The sequence below is a fragment of the Protopterus annectens genome, chromosome 3.part0, assembly GCF_019279795.1.
Source record: "Protopterus annectens isolate FY-2018-M chromosome 3.part0, PAN1.0, whole genome shotgun sequence".
Classification (NCBI taxonomy): Eukaryota; Metazoa; Chordata; order Ceratodontiformes; family Protopteridae; genus Protopterus; species Protopterus annectens.
The window spans coordinates 813,092,214-813,107,190 of record NC_056731.1 but is presented as its reverse complement, the minus strand read 5'-3'; the positions used below and the strand labels follow the sequence as shown (position 1 = coordinate 813,107,190).

At 37.8% G+C, this 14,977-nt stretch overlaps 1 protein-coding gene across 2 annotated transcripts in view; it reads left to right on the top strand.

Moving 5' to 3' along the window:
- EXOC2 (exocyst complex component 2) overlaps positions 1-14,977 on the top strand; it is a 2,261,550-nt gene that overhangs the window by 2,067,371 nt on the left and 179,202 nt on the right. For both annotated transcript variants that reach the window (XM_044065154.1, XM_044065156.1), the window contains exon 24: positions 10,782-10,837. In XM_044065154.1, the coding sequence (XP_043921089.1) occupies positions 10,782-10,837 (56 nt within the window). The remainder of the gene's footprint in view (positions 1-10,781; positions 10,838-14,977) is intronic.

The following is a 14,977-nucleotide window of genomic DNA, read 5'->3' as shown; positions in this document are numbered from 1 at the left end:
CCTTATTCTTTATACCCACATTGGAATGTCTGTGGTGTAACATTTTTCAAGAAATAATGACCCCCTGAAACAGTTTAATTTCTTACAAGCAGTGGCAATGAAACACAAAATTGTAGATGGAATTGTTCATTTAGTGCAGAGGATATGACAGTGCTTCTGGAATAAAACCCACGATTTTATACATTCCTACTGAGTAGAAGAGCAAATATTGGACAACACTTCCTGTGTTTCTGATTAGTGGGAATTCGCATGTTTGTAATAAACATTTATTACACATTAAAAACATTTCTTTCTAAAAGGTCTAGTTAGGGAAGGTGTCAGAGTTCAGGCAGTTGTGAAGGCTCAGATTTATTCAGCTGCCTTTCATGAATATAGTGGGCTAGTTTTTCTCATTGGGATGAAAAGGAGACACTGGTTATAACACTTGCATCTGACATATTTGTTTCTACTAGAAATTAGTTTGTGTCATTCAGCCTGGATAACCTTGGAGAATCAAGTAGTAGAACTTTATTATCAGTCACCCTGGTACACACAGGCTGTCTTGATAGATCATATGTATGTGGTTTTATTAATTTATTTATTTTTCAAGTGCGTATGTAGATTTGGCCACGACTCTCTTCAGCCATTACCCAGACTTGAGAGAACAAACCACAAAATACATATGTAGTACATAAATTCATTGAGTACAAATCAGGAATTGTATCAAAAGAGGTAATATGGTAGTATTAAATACCATCATGTGTACTTCGCCAGCATGTGGACGAATTTTACACTATGCAGTTTATCTAAAGCAAGCACATTCATTTTCTTTGATAAGAAACTGAACTTTGGAAACACTGCAGTGCTCACTGACTTAACACCACAGGAGGAATCTTTCCAGCAGATTGACCCAGTTTTGATAAATGCCTTTTAATCTGTAGATATTCCAGAAGTTGGTCTTTTGAAGGTTATAGCATCATCATTGTTTGTTCTTTGAGTGTAGAGGGGGGGTCTAACTATTAGCTTAGAGGGAAATGGGGCCGTTTTTTGTTTGACTAATGTGAAGAGAAAGGTGGAGAGAACCTGAGTTGTTTTCTCCATAACAGGAAACCAGTTTGAATGTTGTAGAACAAGACAATAATGGGTTTAAGGATCTGCTAAAACAATGTCATCAAATAATGCTAAAAGTCTGTTAGGGTAAAGTGATTTAAGCAGAAAAGCTTCATGAAATAATGGGCAGGAACTGTTCAAGGTTTTGTAAAAGAGCATTTTTATCATGCCATTCTTGACCCTGAAGGTAGCAAGTGTGATGTCTTGTAAGTGGGTATGTGGACGTGGCCAGAAGACCTTTTTCATCCTTTACCCAGGCTTGAGAGAATAAACCACAAAATACATAATATATTACATAAATTCACTGAGTACAAATCAGGAATTGCATCAGAAGAGGTAATACAGTAGTATTACATACCATCATGTGTACTGTGTCAGCATGTGTGCGAATTTTAGACTATGCAGTGTATCTAAAGCAATTGCATTCATTTTCTTTGATAAGAAACTGAACTTTGGAAACACTGCAGTCCTCGCTACTGACTTACCACCACAGGAGGAATCTTTCCAGCAGACTGACCCAGTTTTGATAAATGCCTTTTAATCTGTAGATATTCCAAAAGGTGGTCTTTTGAAGGTTATAGCATCATCATTGTTTGTTCTAAGATTGTAGAGGGGGTTAAAACTATTAGCTTAGAGGGTAATGGGGGGCCCTTTTTTGTTTGACTAATGTGAAGAGAAAGGTGGAGAGAACCTGAGCTCTTTTCTCCATAACAGGAAACCAGTCTGAATGTTGAAGAACTAGACAGCAAGGGGTTTAACGACCTGATAAAACGGTGAATCATCAAATTATACTAACAGTTATTAGGGTAAAGTAATTTAAGCAGAAAAGCTTCATGAAATAATGGGCAGGAACTATTCAAGTTTTTGTAAAAAGAGCATTTTTATTGTGTCATTCTTGACCCTGAAGATAGCAAGTGTGATGTCTTGTAAGTAAATTGTTAGATTTTGGTACCTGATTTTTCTGCGTGAGCCCTGAATGATAAAGTAGGGATTTTATGAATACCTAGTTATGAGATTAGAGACCTGGTTAATTGTCTCCTCCCCCCCCCACCACCACCATCACCATCTGTCACTCATATTTCTAAGGGATTATGCCATTTTAGGGGCTAGCAAAGAACATTATAGCTGACTTTTTGGAGTTAATTGTGAATTTTAAAATAGTAGAGCAAGAAGCATTCTGAACTGGGAATCTTAGTATGAATATATTGTGTTTGACTTGTCTAAAACATGATTTGTGTCATACCACAGCAACTGGTAAAGGGCAGGATTCAGAAATGTTTATTGGATGTCACGACACACATCTTCGTAGAATGCTTGCAGATAACCCTAACAAATGTGTTATGCATTGCAATTAGGGTATAAGGATTTGTACCATCCTGTTATCTGTAGCATGCTAATGTTATTTTTTTATGCTGTAGACATTAATTTCCTTATGGTTTACATTTGGATTCTTCTTTTGCACTGGTGTAATTGTCCTTTTCTAGATGTTCTACACTTTATATTTTGCACTGTGGTTGATAGCATGCCATAGTGTTATGGTCGACAGTGCGATTCTTCTTCTCCACAAAGTGTAATGTCTTTCTTGGGTTCATGTTCTATACTTAAGTTGTAATTTTGAACCAAGTAGTATGGTTTAGAGTGTGACTTTTCCATGATGCATAGTATCTTTCTTAGTTACATGTGTACTGGTATGCAAGGGGGGGGACTTGATCTTCATCTAGGCCCATTAGTGTGTTCCGACCTGCTGCTGAATTGTCCTGCAGCTAGTGGGCCTATGCATGCATGTATGTGAAACATTTACATTATATCTATATGAGATACAGACGCAGCAGAATACAAACGAGCCGCTTGAGCAGTTTTGATTAACAGCTGTACCCAGATTTCTGGGTTTGTTTTGTTTTTGTTTAACTGTGTAAGTGGGCTTGTCCTTAAACCCCTTTCAGTCATGACACAGGCCAAAGATGCAGGTAAATAAGTAGTGCAAAAACATGAAAACACATTTCAAGTACATGGAATAGTTGAAACAACATACAATAAAATCAGTACGGTAACAAATTTATACATAAATCAAGTAAAAGAGATGAAAAGATCCAAAAGATTATTTGGATTAACAAGACTGATCTCTGTATAAAGTTGATAACAGCAAAGACTGTAGGCAAACATTCAGGAATTCTAATACATGAGTAAACCAGTGTGTTGCACAGTCTAAGACACTTGACACATGACTCCCAGAATCCCTTGTGGCCTAAGGGGTTCATAGTAGTGCTACACTACTTCATAGGGATGGGTAAGTCCCCCCACTCCATAACATCTAGATGAATTCTACTGTGCATCTGACCAGACTGCATATTGTATATCCTTAGCACATAACACAACCATCTGTTGTATTCTCCCCGAGTCCTATGAATACATATTGCATTTGTTTGTGATTTTGTACCTGTGCAGATGTTGATTAACACAGTATATTTTTGATGCATAGTTAGCCAAGTTGATCTGTCTTGCTGCAAAGTATTTACACAGTTCAGTAAGAGTTGAACATACATGAATGGCATTAGCAGTCACTTGTTTTGGGCTTATCCTTGCTGGGAGAGAGCCTTACAGTCCATTTTTCCTGTCTGGGAATCCCAGTCATCCCATCTGTTTCCCAATGAGAGTTAGCCGGTAGAGAATGGGCCAGGTTGCTGGTCCTAGCAGGTGGTATTGCCCCCTTCCCTTTGGGAGTCCTCCCCAAGCCTTATATTGCTGTCCCTAATGAGTTCTCCCACACTGGTTTCCACTTGGCTTCTCTTGTTCTCAGTACATGACAGTGCAGGCTCTGCTGGCTCAAACTCCAGTGGTAACATGTAATACTCCTGCTAGGTGTCACCCTTGTGATGAGGAAAAACCTAACCCTGTCACCCCTCGGATGGGCAAGCCAACAGCAACTGCTAACTTCATCCCATCTGGTCAGCCCGTTGCCATTCACTTATAGATGCAATTTCCAGTAAACAAACAGAAAACAAAGTGTATAAACTTATGAATCTTACGAAACACTAACTTGAATGCTGCATTTTGTACCTCTGTAACATTTTCTGTACAGTGGCACAGAGAATAGTATTGTTTTCTAACAATGAAAGGTTTTCTAACTTGATTCTCTGTTGGTGTGCCTTCTGTGTAGACCCTCCATGTCCTGCATGTATTTGAGTGAATATTGTACAGGTACTTGCACTTTTCTCGAAAGAGCTGCAATAGGTGAATTGGTGAATATAAATTGTCCCCAGGCATGCATGCGTGTGTGCATATGTGAGTGAGTATGTGTGTGATACATATATAATGCAGGCCCATGGGATGTATGCAAATGACTCCTTAAAGACGTCAAGTGTTTCAGCTAAATGACTTCTGAATGTCCATGACTTTTTAAGTCTTTATGATTACACTCAGGCCAATAAAGTCAAACCCCACTAGCTCTGGACAAAAGGCCAGAGCAGTCTATTTATCTCAAACACTTGATGTCCTCAAAGGGTCATTTGCATGTATCCTATGAGCCTCAATTACAGGAAGTTTAAGGTATCACACAGTGAAAACTCTAGCTTGACTGGATTTTTTCTTACAGTTTTTACTAAATGGCTTGTCTGTGAGACCTTTTAACCCTTTGGTTGGGAATATATATACAGACGAAGATCTGGCAATTTATTCAGTTCCTTAATTGCCTAGTGAACTCTGTGGATGGTAGTGGCTGTTAAGGTTGCTACAAGAGTCTTATGTGACTCATAAACTTGGATGGAGCATTTGCACTCTTTGAATCCTGATGCCTACTATACTTTTTCTTCTCTGGGCTTTTACTCTTGACAGCTGAAATAGATTGTGGCATAACAGAGTTGGAGAGTTGTTCCAAAATGTGGAATTCCTAGCTTGCTCTTTCATAGTATCTCCTGCATTATTTACACATTATACATTACTTGTCACCCCTTACTTACCACACAGTATACATTTGTATGTATATGCAAATATATATATATATATATATATATATATATATATATATATATATATATATATATATATATATATATATTAAAAATGTTTTGTGAATAGCCTAGGCTTTTTCTTTGCTTTTATTTTCCAAAACAGGTGTTTTTAAAATGTTTTAGTAGTTTAGTGTAATTTTTTGTTTGTTTTTTTGTTTTTCTGTTCTTTTAGTGTAAAAAATATTTAAACATATCTTTCTCTCTGTATAATAGTGTTGCACATGTTTTGTTGTTGTAACCTAGTATATCATCTGACAAGTAGCTTACTGGTTATATGAGTAAGCTCTAGCGTTTACAGGTGTATTTGAAAATCTTTGTAAAATACATTGAATTAAAACCAAGTGTGTATTGGCACTCTTTACTGAAGTTAACAGCTGAGATGCCATGATGCTTCTGACTAGGCTAATGCCACATCCTTTGATGATGTACTATAAGAAAAAACAAGATTTTCATAAAATAGTAATTTCCGTTTACCTATAAGTATACTGTTAGGTTTACCCCAGTAAGCAACACATTATCACCTTCTTACAGTGTGTCTTCATAGTTCAGTTGTATTTTTGTTGCTCTAATATCATTGATGAAAAACAGGAACCAATGGCAGTTTTAACCTTCACTGTAAGGAAATGGCCCCTAAGCCTATGGGTTTTGGTGAGGGAAATTGTTTAGCCTTGGGATACTTTCACTTTGTTTTTGCACGTACAGCAGTAACCTGTTGTTCTTTGCTTTAAGGCTACCCACATTGAGGCTATGTTTTATGCTGTTTCCCTCTGTGTGTAGCTCACCTAAATTGTATTGTTTTTGTTTTATTGTTACAGTATGTTTGCGAGCCTTTTTGGATTATATTTATCAGATGTCATTCCTTTAAAAAAAAAAATGCATCCCACTGGTTATGGTTGCAACCAATGTTTTCCCTCCTTGTCAGACATTTCTTGGTGATCTATTATTATTTTCATGCTGGTTTCCTGTTGCAGAACTGCTTTTACTTTTTCAGGCTGCTTTTTCTTTTGAGTTATTTTTAACATACAGATTTGTGTTGTAATGTTTTTTGTAATATTCTACTGACCTTTATGTAAATTCCTGTATTGTTTTATATGTGATATTCTGAAGCTAGAGGCTGTTTTCAGATCCTAGCAAAAGAACCAGCTAACACAGCACTGTATAAAACGCGTTTAATCTAAAAAATAAAAGCAGTAAAAAGTATATAACAGATGAGCGCTTTCACACCAAATGTGCTTCATCAGATCTAAAAACTAACAAACAGTGCTTAAATACAGTCAGGAAAGTTCAAAATCACCTGGTCAAGTTACCCTCAGCAAGGGTTTTAAAGGTATATGCTCATTTAATCCTTTCCCTTTGTCAGATTGTAAAATTAACATTCATTTAACTTCTAAGCATTCTGTTTTTATTTTAATATCACCTCATCTGGCTCCTACATTCAATAATTCCAAAAGTAAAAACTTAAAAGAGTATTCAATACCAGTGTTACAAATATGCTTATATAAAGCATTCCTACTGTCACATCTGCTTATTCCATGTAAGTGTTCCCTGATACGATTCATTTTACCAACATAGTAACATCCACATTGATCACAAACAGCCAAACAGACCAGGTTGCTACTACATAGAAATTGAATTTAAAAGCACGTCTAGTAACATGATGTAAAAAGGTATAATCAGTTTGAATGTGCTTACACATGTTACATAATCTGCATGGATGTGTCCCTTTCCTAACTGAAATACAGGGTCCGTTACTAACTGGAGGTTTATAGCACAGCAGTTTCTTAATGGAACTGTTATTCCTATAGCAAAAGTGTGGAACTTCAACAAGGAAGTCCCTGCATCTGGCATCAGTAGTCAGAATATTCCAGTCCTTCCTAATGATATCACAGATAGGTTGAATGTCATTTGAATAGATAACACACATTCTGAAATAATTTCTGTTATTAGTCTGTCTTACCACAGTGTCAATACTGTAGTTAGAAAAATAGGGTCTAGCCGAATCATTTTTATGTGACAGAACCTTTTCACACGCCATCTTTAGCTCATATTCAGACCACCTCCTATAGCGAACGTCCTCACTCAGGGAGTCAAAAGAAGAAAGCGTATTCTCATCATTTCTATTCAGTCGTGCATGTCTATAAAATTGCCCTATCAGGACATTACGCTTTACATACCTAGGATGCATACTCTGGTAGTGCAGTGTGTTAACTTTCTTGCATAGTTTTCTATAGAGCCGAGTATCAAAACCATTAGGGGCATTCAAGACACAAACATCAAGAAAATCTATCGAGATTTGGGAATGCTTAAAGTCAGTGGTCTGGTGTAAATAGTCCACAAATTCATTCAGGGTCTCTACTGAGCCAATCTAAAGAACACTTCATCCGCAAAATGCACATAATTTGAGATATATGGGAAAAATCTATGTCTAGAACATATATGGACTCCCAATATGCAGGGACTTTCTTGGTGAAGTACCACACTTTTGCTAGAGGAATAACAGTTCCATTAAGAAACTGCTGTGCTACAAACCTCTAGTTAGTAACAGACCCTCTATTTCGGTTAGGAAAGGGACACATCCATGGAGATGGATAAGCACATTCAAACTGATTATACCTTTTTACATCCTGTTACTGGACATACTTTTAAATTCAATTTCTATGCCGACTGCAGTAGTAGCAGCCTGGTCTTTTTGGCTGTTTGTGATCAATGTGGATGTTACTATGTTGGTAAGACAAATCAAATGCTGAAGAATCGTATCAGGGAACACTTGCATGAAATAAGCAGATGTGACTGTAGGAATGCTTTATATAAGCATATTTGTAACACTGGTATTGAACACTCTTTTAAGTTTATAGTTTGGAATTGCTGGATGTAATATTATTATCACTATATTATGTTCAGAAGCAATCACAGATTTCACTCACATACATGTATACAAAATAAGATAGCTCAGTCCTGAGCATTTATAATCTCTTTTCTGTTTTTCCCCATCTGTTGTTTCTTTTCTTTGGAATAAGTAGTTTTGACAAGTGTTCTGCTGCCCAACACTACTCATCAAAATCCTCCAAGTGTTTAGAAAAAAAAAACATATGATAAGTCCTTCTGATTTGCCTTCTCTGCAGAATTATGTCTTCTTTTGCAGTTGCTTGAAGTCATATCTGTGCTGTACCATCTCTTTAGAGTTTAAATTGGAAATTTTTTTTTTATTCTATTAATGGTTTAGGTTTTGCTCCTTGCTGCAAAAAGTAATTTCTAAGTCTTTAAATGGTTCAGGAAAGCACCATTTTTCCCATTATATGTTTTGTTTTATTCAAAGGTTTGTCTTATTCTTTTCCCACCAAGCTGTCTGTCAGTGGTATCTGAGTTTTCTCTGTTTTTCTGTTGTCTTCCCATTCCACTTCTGTAAGTTCTGTTTCCAGCTTTTTCAATTCTTCATTCCATGAAGCATTTTTACGTTGAAGGCAGTTTTTTTATATCAAGTCTTTAACATCTTATACAGTCTTTAAGGAACGTCTATGATCCGACCAAATTCCAGTTAAAACAGCAAGAGAGAAGTCTATTTTATGATGAAAGACCTAATCATACTGTAAGGTAAATAGTCAAGGAATCCTTAACACGGCTGAATTTTCTTCTTAAGAGCATAAGTTACAGTGACTTTTTTTTTTTTAATGGAAGGCAAATGCTTTCCGTGTCTTATGTTATCAGGTTTGTTCTGCCATCTGTTTATTCTCAAGATTGACTGTTTCATTGTTTGATAATTTCTTATGCAATTTGTTAATTTCAGATCTGAAGTAGTTTACTTCATTTGATCTTCAACCTGTGGGAATACGGATCCGTATCGGATCTGAGCCGGCAAACATTACTAGCATCAGCTCCGAGCTCCAGACTCCTCCCCTTACCCATAATACACCTCACTTGCCTTTCATCCCTAGATCTCGTTTGCCGTGATTTGTGAGACATCGTGTCTCTAGAGCTCCAGCTAGCAGGGTGTTTTTTTGATTGTAAGTCTTCAAGAACTTTTTTGTCAAATAAGCCATTTTAGATTCGTGTAGGTACCCTTTCTCCACTCCCATCACTTTGGTGTTGTGTGTAGGCTTATAGTAGTTGTTAGTTAGTGTAGTTTGTCTGTGGTGCCCCTCCCCACCTTTCTAGTCTGCCTAGTGTGGTGAGTGGATTTGGGTTAAATTTTTAGGAAGACAGTCATTGTTTGTTTCCTTTCTTTCTTCTTAGATATTGCTAAAAAGCTTATTTTTAAGTGATGCACAGAGTGTAGCCATACGCATTCCCCAGCGGATGGCCACGCTCTGTGTGTATTGTGTTTAGGTGTGGCCCACCTCAATGCTGACTTCCATTTGTGCGGGGTTCAATCCCTGAACTTTGAAGGACAGAAAGGCCAAGTTGGCCCTCAAGGGGCTTCTTCCTGCCACTGATCCTTCCTCGGCTTCAGTCATGGTGGCTGCCGTGACTGCCTCTCCTGCTTCTCTGCCTCTGGCCTCCCCTCCCTCCCAGGCTGGGACTCAAACTCCCACTTCTAAGCCTGTGGTAGCAGAGCAGAGGAGGGTTAGAGAGCGGGAGAGAGAGTCGAGGACGAAAGAGAAATTTCAGTTTCCATGTCTTTAAGAAGTTTTTTTTTTTTTTTTTTTTTCAGGATGACCACTTCTTTTTAAGTTCCATTAACTCAGACTTTACCTAACTTATTTGATGCTTCTTTCTGACTTAAGATTTTCAGTAACTGGTCGCAACTGTTTTAACAGCGGACAGTTTTTAAAAAGTATGATGAATTTGTCACCCTGAAAACCTTCCTTGAAAATATTTATATCCACTTCATATTCCTTTTATTCTATGGTTGAAAATATACAACTGTTTAAAAAATCCGAAGTGTTTGTCACAGAATTAAATTATGCCAGGAGAGCTACTGGGTTATTCTGTCACCATTTTAAAGGCCAGGCTATGCCCAAAATTTGTATTACATAACTTCTTTAAATGATTGCTGTTCCAGACCTTTCATCCATTCCCCCTCTCCCTCTTTAAACTTTCAGTAAGACAGTACATATAATAACCAGGCACTGGTCCAGACTTTGTGAGAGATAAAAGGGTATAGCTAGACATTGTGTATAACTTGCATAAAAGTGAAAATGAGGAGAGGCACTGAATGCAAGAAAGAATATTTTTTGAGGGGGTAGGAATATTCACTGCTGTGGGATTGCAGAGGTGTGGAGAGTATATGGAAGAAAGAAGGATGGCTGTAACCACTAGTGAAAACACTGCATTGAGATGGTACTTGAACCTAGGAGAGAAACGGGGGGGGGGTGCTACTACTCACTTCCAAAATAAGTAAAAGAATAATGGTAAAGGATCCATACACCACTATGTAATCTGATTGTATTTTATGCCAGTGAAATTTTTTGCAAGATCATTACAGACAGGTAGCAATTTTCAGATTGAATAAGTGGACTAATTTTTAGCTATGAAATGTGCACAATTTGACAGTTAACCACTTTAAAGAAACATAGCTGCTAGATTTTGTGAAATTTATGGGTTACATAAACCACTTGCTGTGGAATTTAGTAAATAACCTTGTAGTAGTAAAATCAGATAAAAAGAACCACCAGGTACTAAGAAATTAAAGGGACCACAGTCAGCACATGTTCAGTGCATAACTGCTGTTACTCTTTTTCTTAACAGGTGTCCGAAACTATCTGAAAGAAGCATTAGTCAGTATTATTGCTGTGCATGCAGAGGTGAGCAGTTTTATTCTCCTGTATGTGCTATATATAATTATGCAAGTTAAAATTTAAGTGTGGCGTATTTTTATACAGAGTTTTAAGTAGCACTGCACAGTTCTGCTGTTGTATATATTGCATCTTAATGCTCCATTGTAGTCTTGAAACTTGACACTCTTACTTTAAGGTTTGGAAATGATAACTTAAAGAACTGATGTTTCATGTTGGAGGCATTAGAGTAATAATAACGTGTGAATATTAAGATTTGAAAGGTTTTTCATAGCACTGAAAAAATCCACAAGATTTTTCTTAAAGTTTTGAATGTGTGAATTACCCAAAACTGATGATAATAATTACTGAACTTTCTTGAAAACTATTTTGATGGATGTCTATAGCAGGCCACTTATCTATGTCACATTGTTTTATTTTCAGAATTGTATAAAACAAGGTGGAGGACTAATTCTGTGTAATTCAAGAAAAAATAATCTGTTTTAAAACATAGCAATATATTTCCCTTCGGGCCTTATAATTACTCTCTACAAGTAAATGATCTTTCAAGACACTTGAGCATAGAAGTAATCTCTGAATGAAACAGATGACACATTTAGCTTACTCGTGTTTTGCAGCTAAACTGTTTCACCTCCCTATTCGTTTCTGTTTGTCATCTTCTGCATATCTCATTAGGGTATGCAGACTTCTGTTTCTCTTTATACCCCCCCCCCCAAACACACACACGGATGATCTTTCTGGTGATTCACAACCTTCTCTTTAAGTGTTCCTCAGTGTTTATCCTTCTTTACTGACATACTCAGCATGAGTATGGGAGTTGCATCTCCATGCTCGAACAGTACATCAGAATCTCTGTTGTTTTTTTTCCTGTCAACATTTTGTAAGGAACAACCCAGAAACAGAAGAAAAATCATATCCGTTTCTGTTTCTGTATTTTTGAGAATGTACCTGATTTTTCTTTATTTTGTGCAGTCCCTCAGCATGTTCCAGTAAAACAGACATGCTGATTGGGCTGTCCAATCAGCATGCTCATTTTTGAATATAATGAGATGTAATTGTATAATTTTGTTTCCTTCTTTATTATCTGTACTGTTTGCATATTTAATTGAAAATAAAGTGCTTTATTTCAAGTAAACAATTGTATTCCCTAATTTTGAATTATTGTGACATGTTTTACTTATTAACATAAGGTGTATGCATTTTTACCAGTGAATGTACAACTTTGTTATATCCACCCATTGAAAGGTGTATGCTCAGGGCTAATTGCTACCATTTAAATATTTAACTGTTAGCTTGTTTTAAAGGTAAACAGGCCTGCTATTGTTTTGTTAGTTTTGACTGACTGGTAACAACATTTCAGTGACTTAGAAAACAGTTGCCATTTACCCCTCCCCCCTTCTAAAAGTCTGGTCAGTTTTTAATTGCTGATAGTAAAACTGCACCAGAAAATGCCAGGCTCATTCTGAGAGGATGACATCCTGGGGAACCAGTGATTGACATGCTGAACTGGAGCTGTACAATGTAAAGCTCATTTGTGTGTGGCAGAGCTTGGCTGTTACCTACGATCATATGCACATTTAGCATACACTTTTTTTTTTTTACTTACCGTACTCTTAAGGGCAGTTGCACTTTGTATGTAAAAGAGTACCAGTGGTGAATCTCGTACCCATTTTGCTGTTTCCTTTGCTACTTTAATATGGATAGCAGTGGTGTGGGACTTAAAAGTCATAGTCTGCCTGTCTTACTAATTGGTAGAGTGCATCTGAATATTCTAAATTGGGCTTGTATTAGCCTGTAAACTAGTTTTGGTCACTTTATATACGCTTGGCAGCCACAAGGCTAATATTCAGTAGTATATCTTTTACAGCAGTTATTTTATTTTCTAGTTAGGATACTTGAGGATCAGTTAGAAATGAACTTTGTGGACTACAGAAAGATGTCCGTGTTGCAGATGACTAAGGAGTGCAAAGCCAAGGGAATTTTGTATGCCAATATATTCAGGAAGGATATGACAGCAACCTTGTACAGTTGAAGCTCAATTCACTGAAACTGGAAAACAATGTGGTAGTGGCCATAATTGTAGAGTATGCAGTAAAAAGCTCATCCATTCAAAGATAATCTCAGAACCTAGGTGGAATGAGAGACTAGAGATAGATATGTAACACCCGGAGATTGAAGAAAGAGAGAAAGAAGCAGTTTGCAGAGCTTTGAGAATTAAGGCAGGCTGTAGAGGAGGAAAGGAAAAGTGATCATGGCTTGGTCATGGTACAGGAAACAGAGGAAGAGTAAAAAGAAAAAGAAGAGCACAGAAACATTTGAAATATTATAGCAGTAACCCACACCTGGGTGTGGGTAATGCAGGATTTACCCACGGTTGGCGTGGTTTGGTCCCGAGGGCGAACAAACAAAGACAACCGTGGGTAAATCCTGCATTACCCACACCCAGAAGTGGGTTATTGCTATTATACTATGACATTATTTAAGTAAAGAAATAATTACTTTTCTTAAATAATGGCATTGTATAATGTCTCTTTGCTGCCCTTCCGCAGCTGTCTGGTATCCGCGGCAGTTCTGATGTACTGCGCATGCCTACGCAGTACATCAGAGCTGTGGCCAAAAGCAACAGAGAAAGCAAGATCTCCGTTGCTTTTTACTGTTTCGCTATGTTAAATGGGTTTAACATAGCGAGACAGCTTTAAAATAAGCAACGGGGTCCGGGAGATCTCCGTTGCTCATTTTAAAGCTTTCTCGCTATGTTAAACCCATTTAACATAGCGAGACAGCTTTAAAAAAAGCAACAGAGATCTCCGTTGCTTTTTTTAAACCTGTCTCGCTGTGTTAAACTCTTTTAACACAGCGAGACGGTGTTTTAAAAGAGACTTATACTAATGGAAAAAGTCTGGGCGACCGGACCTTTTTCCATTAGTATAAGTCGATTTACAACGTGCATGCTGGCCAATCAGCGTACACATTTTGGAATATTAATGGGGGGTCATGGTATAATAAGGTTTTCTTCCTTTTTCTCATTGTTGTTGTTAAGCCTTTCTGTAGAGTAATTTGCAGTCTTTCCTGTTCAGCATTATTGTTGTTGTGGTTATCATGGTTGAAAAAGAGAAAACACCAGCGGGGTTTAAGAAGTATGGAAAATGCGGGCAAAAGATTCCCTTTTGTGACGGACACACTGTTTGTGTCTGCTGCCTTGGCCCCCTTCTCCTGCAAGAGAGTTGTGCAATCCTGCCATGCCTTTAATCCCTGAGGATTAGAGCACAAAAATAATTTAATCTTGAATGACCTTTTACCATCTTCTTTTGGTGATGCCATTTCTCAAGAAACCTCCAAAAAGTTGCCTAAATCATCTCTGAGCTCTTCTTCAGTTTCATCAAAGACCTCGAAGAAAGCTTCAAAAAGTCATTCTTCAGATCCAACAGTTTCTATGGATGGTCCAGAAAGAAGAAAATTAAGTTGTCAGAGCTGACCCCCTCGAATCAGACAAAAGTAAAACGTACCTCTTCAGATCAGATGGCTTCTTTGGATCTGAGGTCTCTGAAAACAAAGGATTCATTCTCTCCTGAGACCTTCAAACTTCCACAGTATTGGACACACTGCCTGTGACAAAGTACTTCCCATCTGTGGACCCTGTCCTGTCAAGGGTACCTTCTCCTTTTCTTTATAGACCGGACTCTCCCTCCAGGCAGTCCTCTCGCTCCTCTAGGGGCTTCAGGGTAGAAGATGTGGAGAGGGTAGTGAGACAGATGCTATCCGCACACAGTCTCGCAGTTGTTGATTCAGCTCCTATCCTTTTGGGTCAGGAAGCCCTTGTATCTAAGACTCCATCTTTGACTCTTCCTCCTCTGACTCCCTCTGTGGGTTTGGAGCCCTTGGATCTGAGTCTTCCAGGCCCATCTTCTTCAGGTCCGATGATCACTGTATCCTCGGATCAGAAGTTTGTTCTGAGCTCCTCCATGCTATCAGATATGGAGAGCTTGTGGATTCTTTTTTGCCCTGTTGGATCCAAGGTATTTCAGTCAACTCCAAGGGTTTCAGAGCTGTCTCTGCACCTCAGAGCTTTGGCAAATATCATTTCGGCTGTGACTTCTGCCTTGGGGTGGCTTTCCTCAGAGCAGGGTGAGACTAGGGATCAGAAAGGCC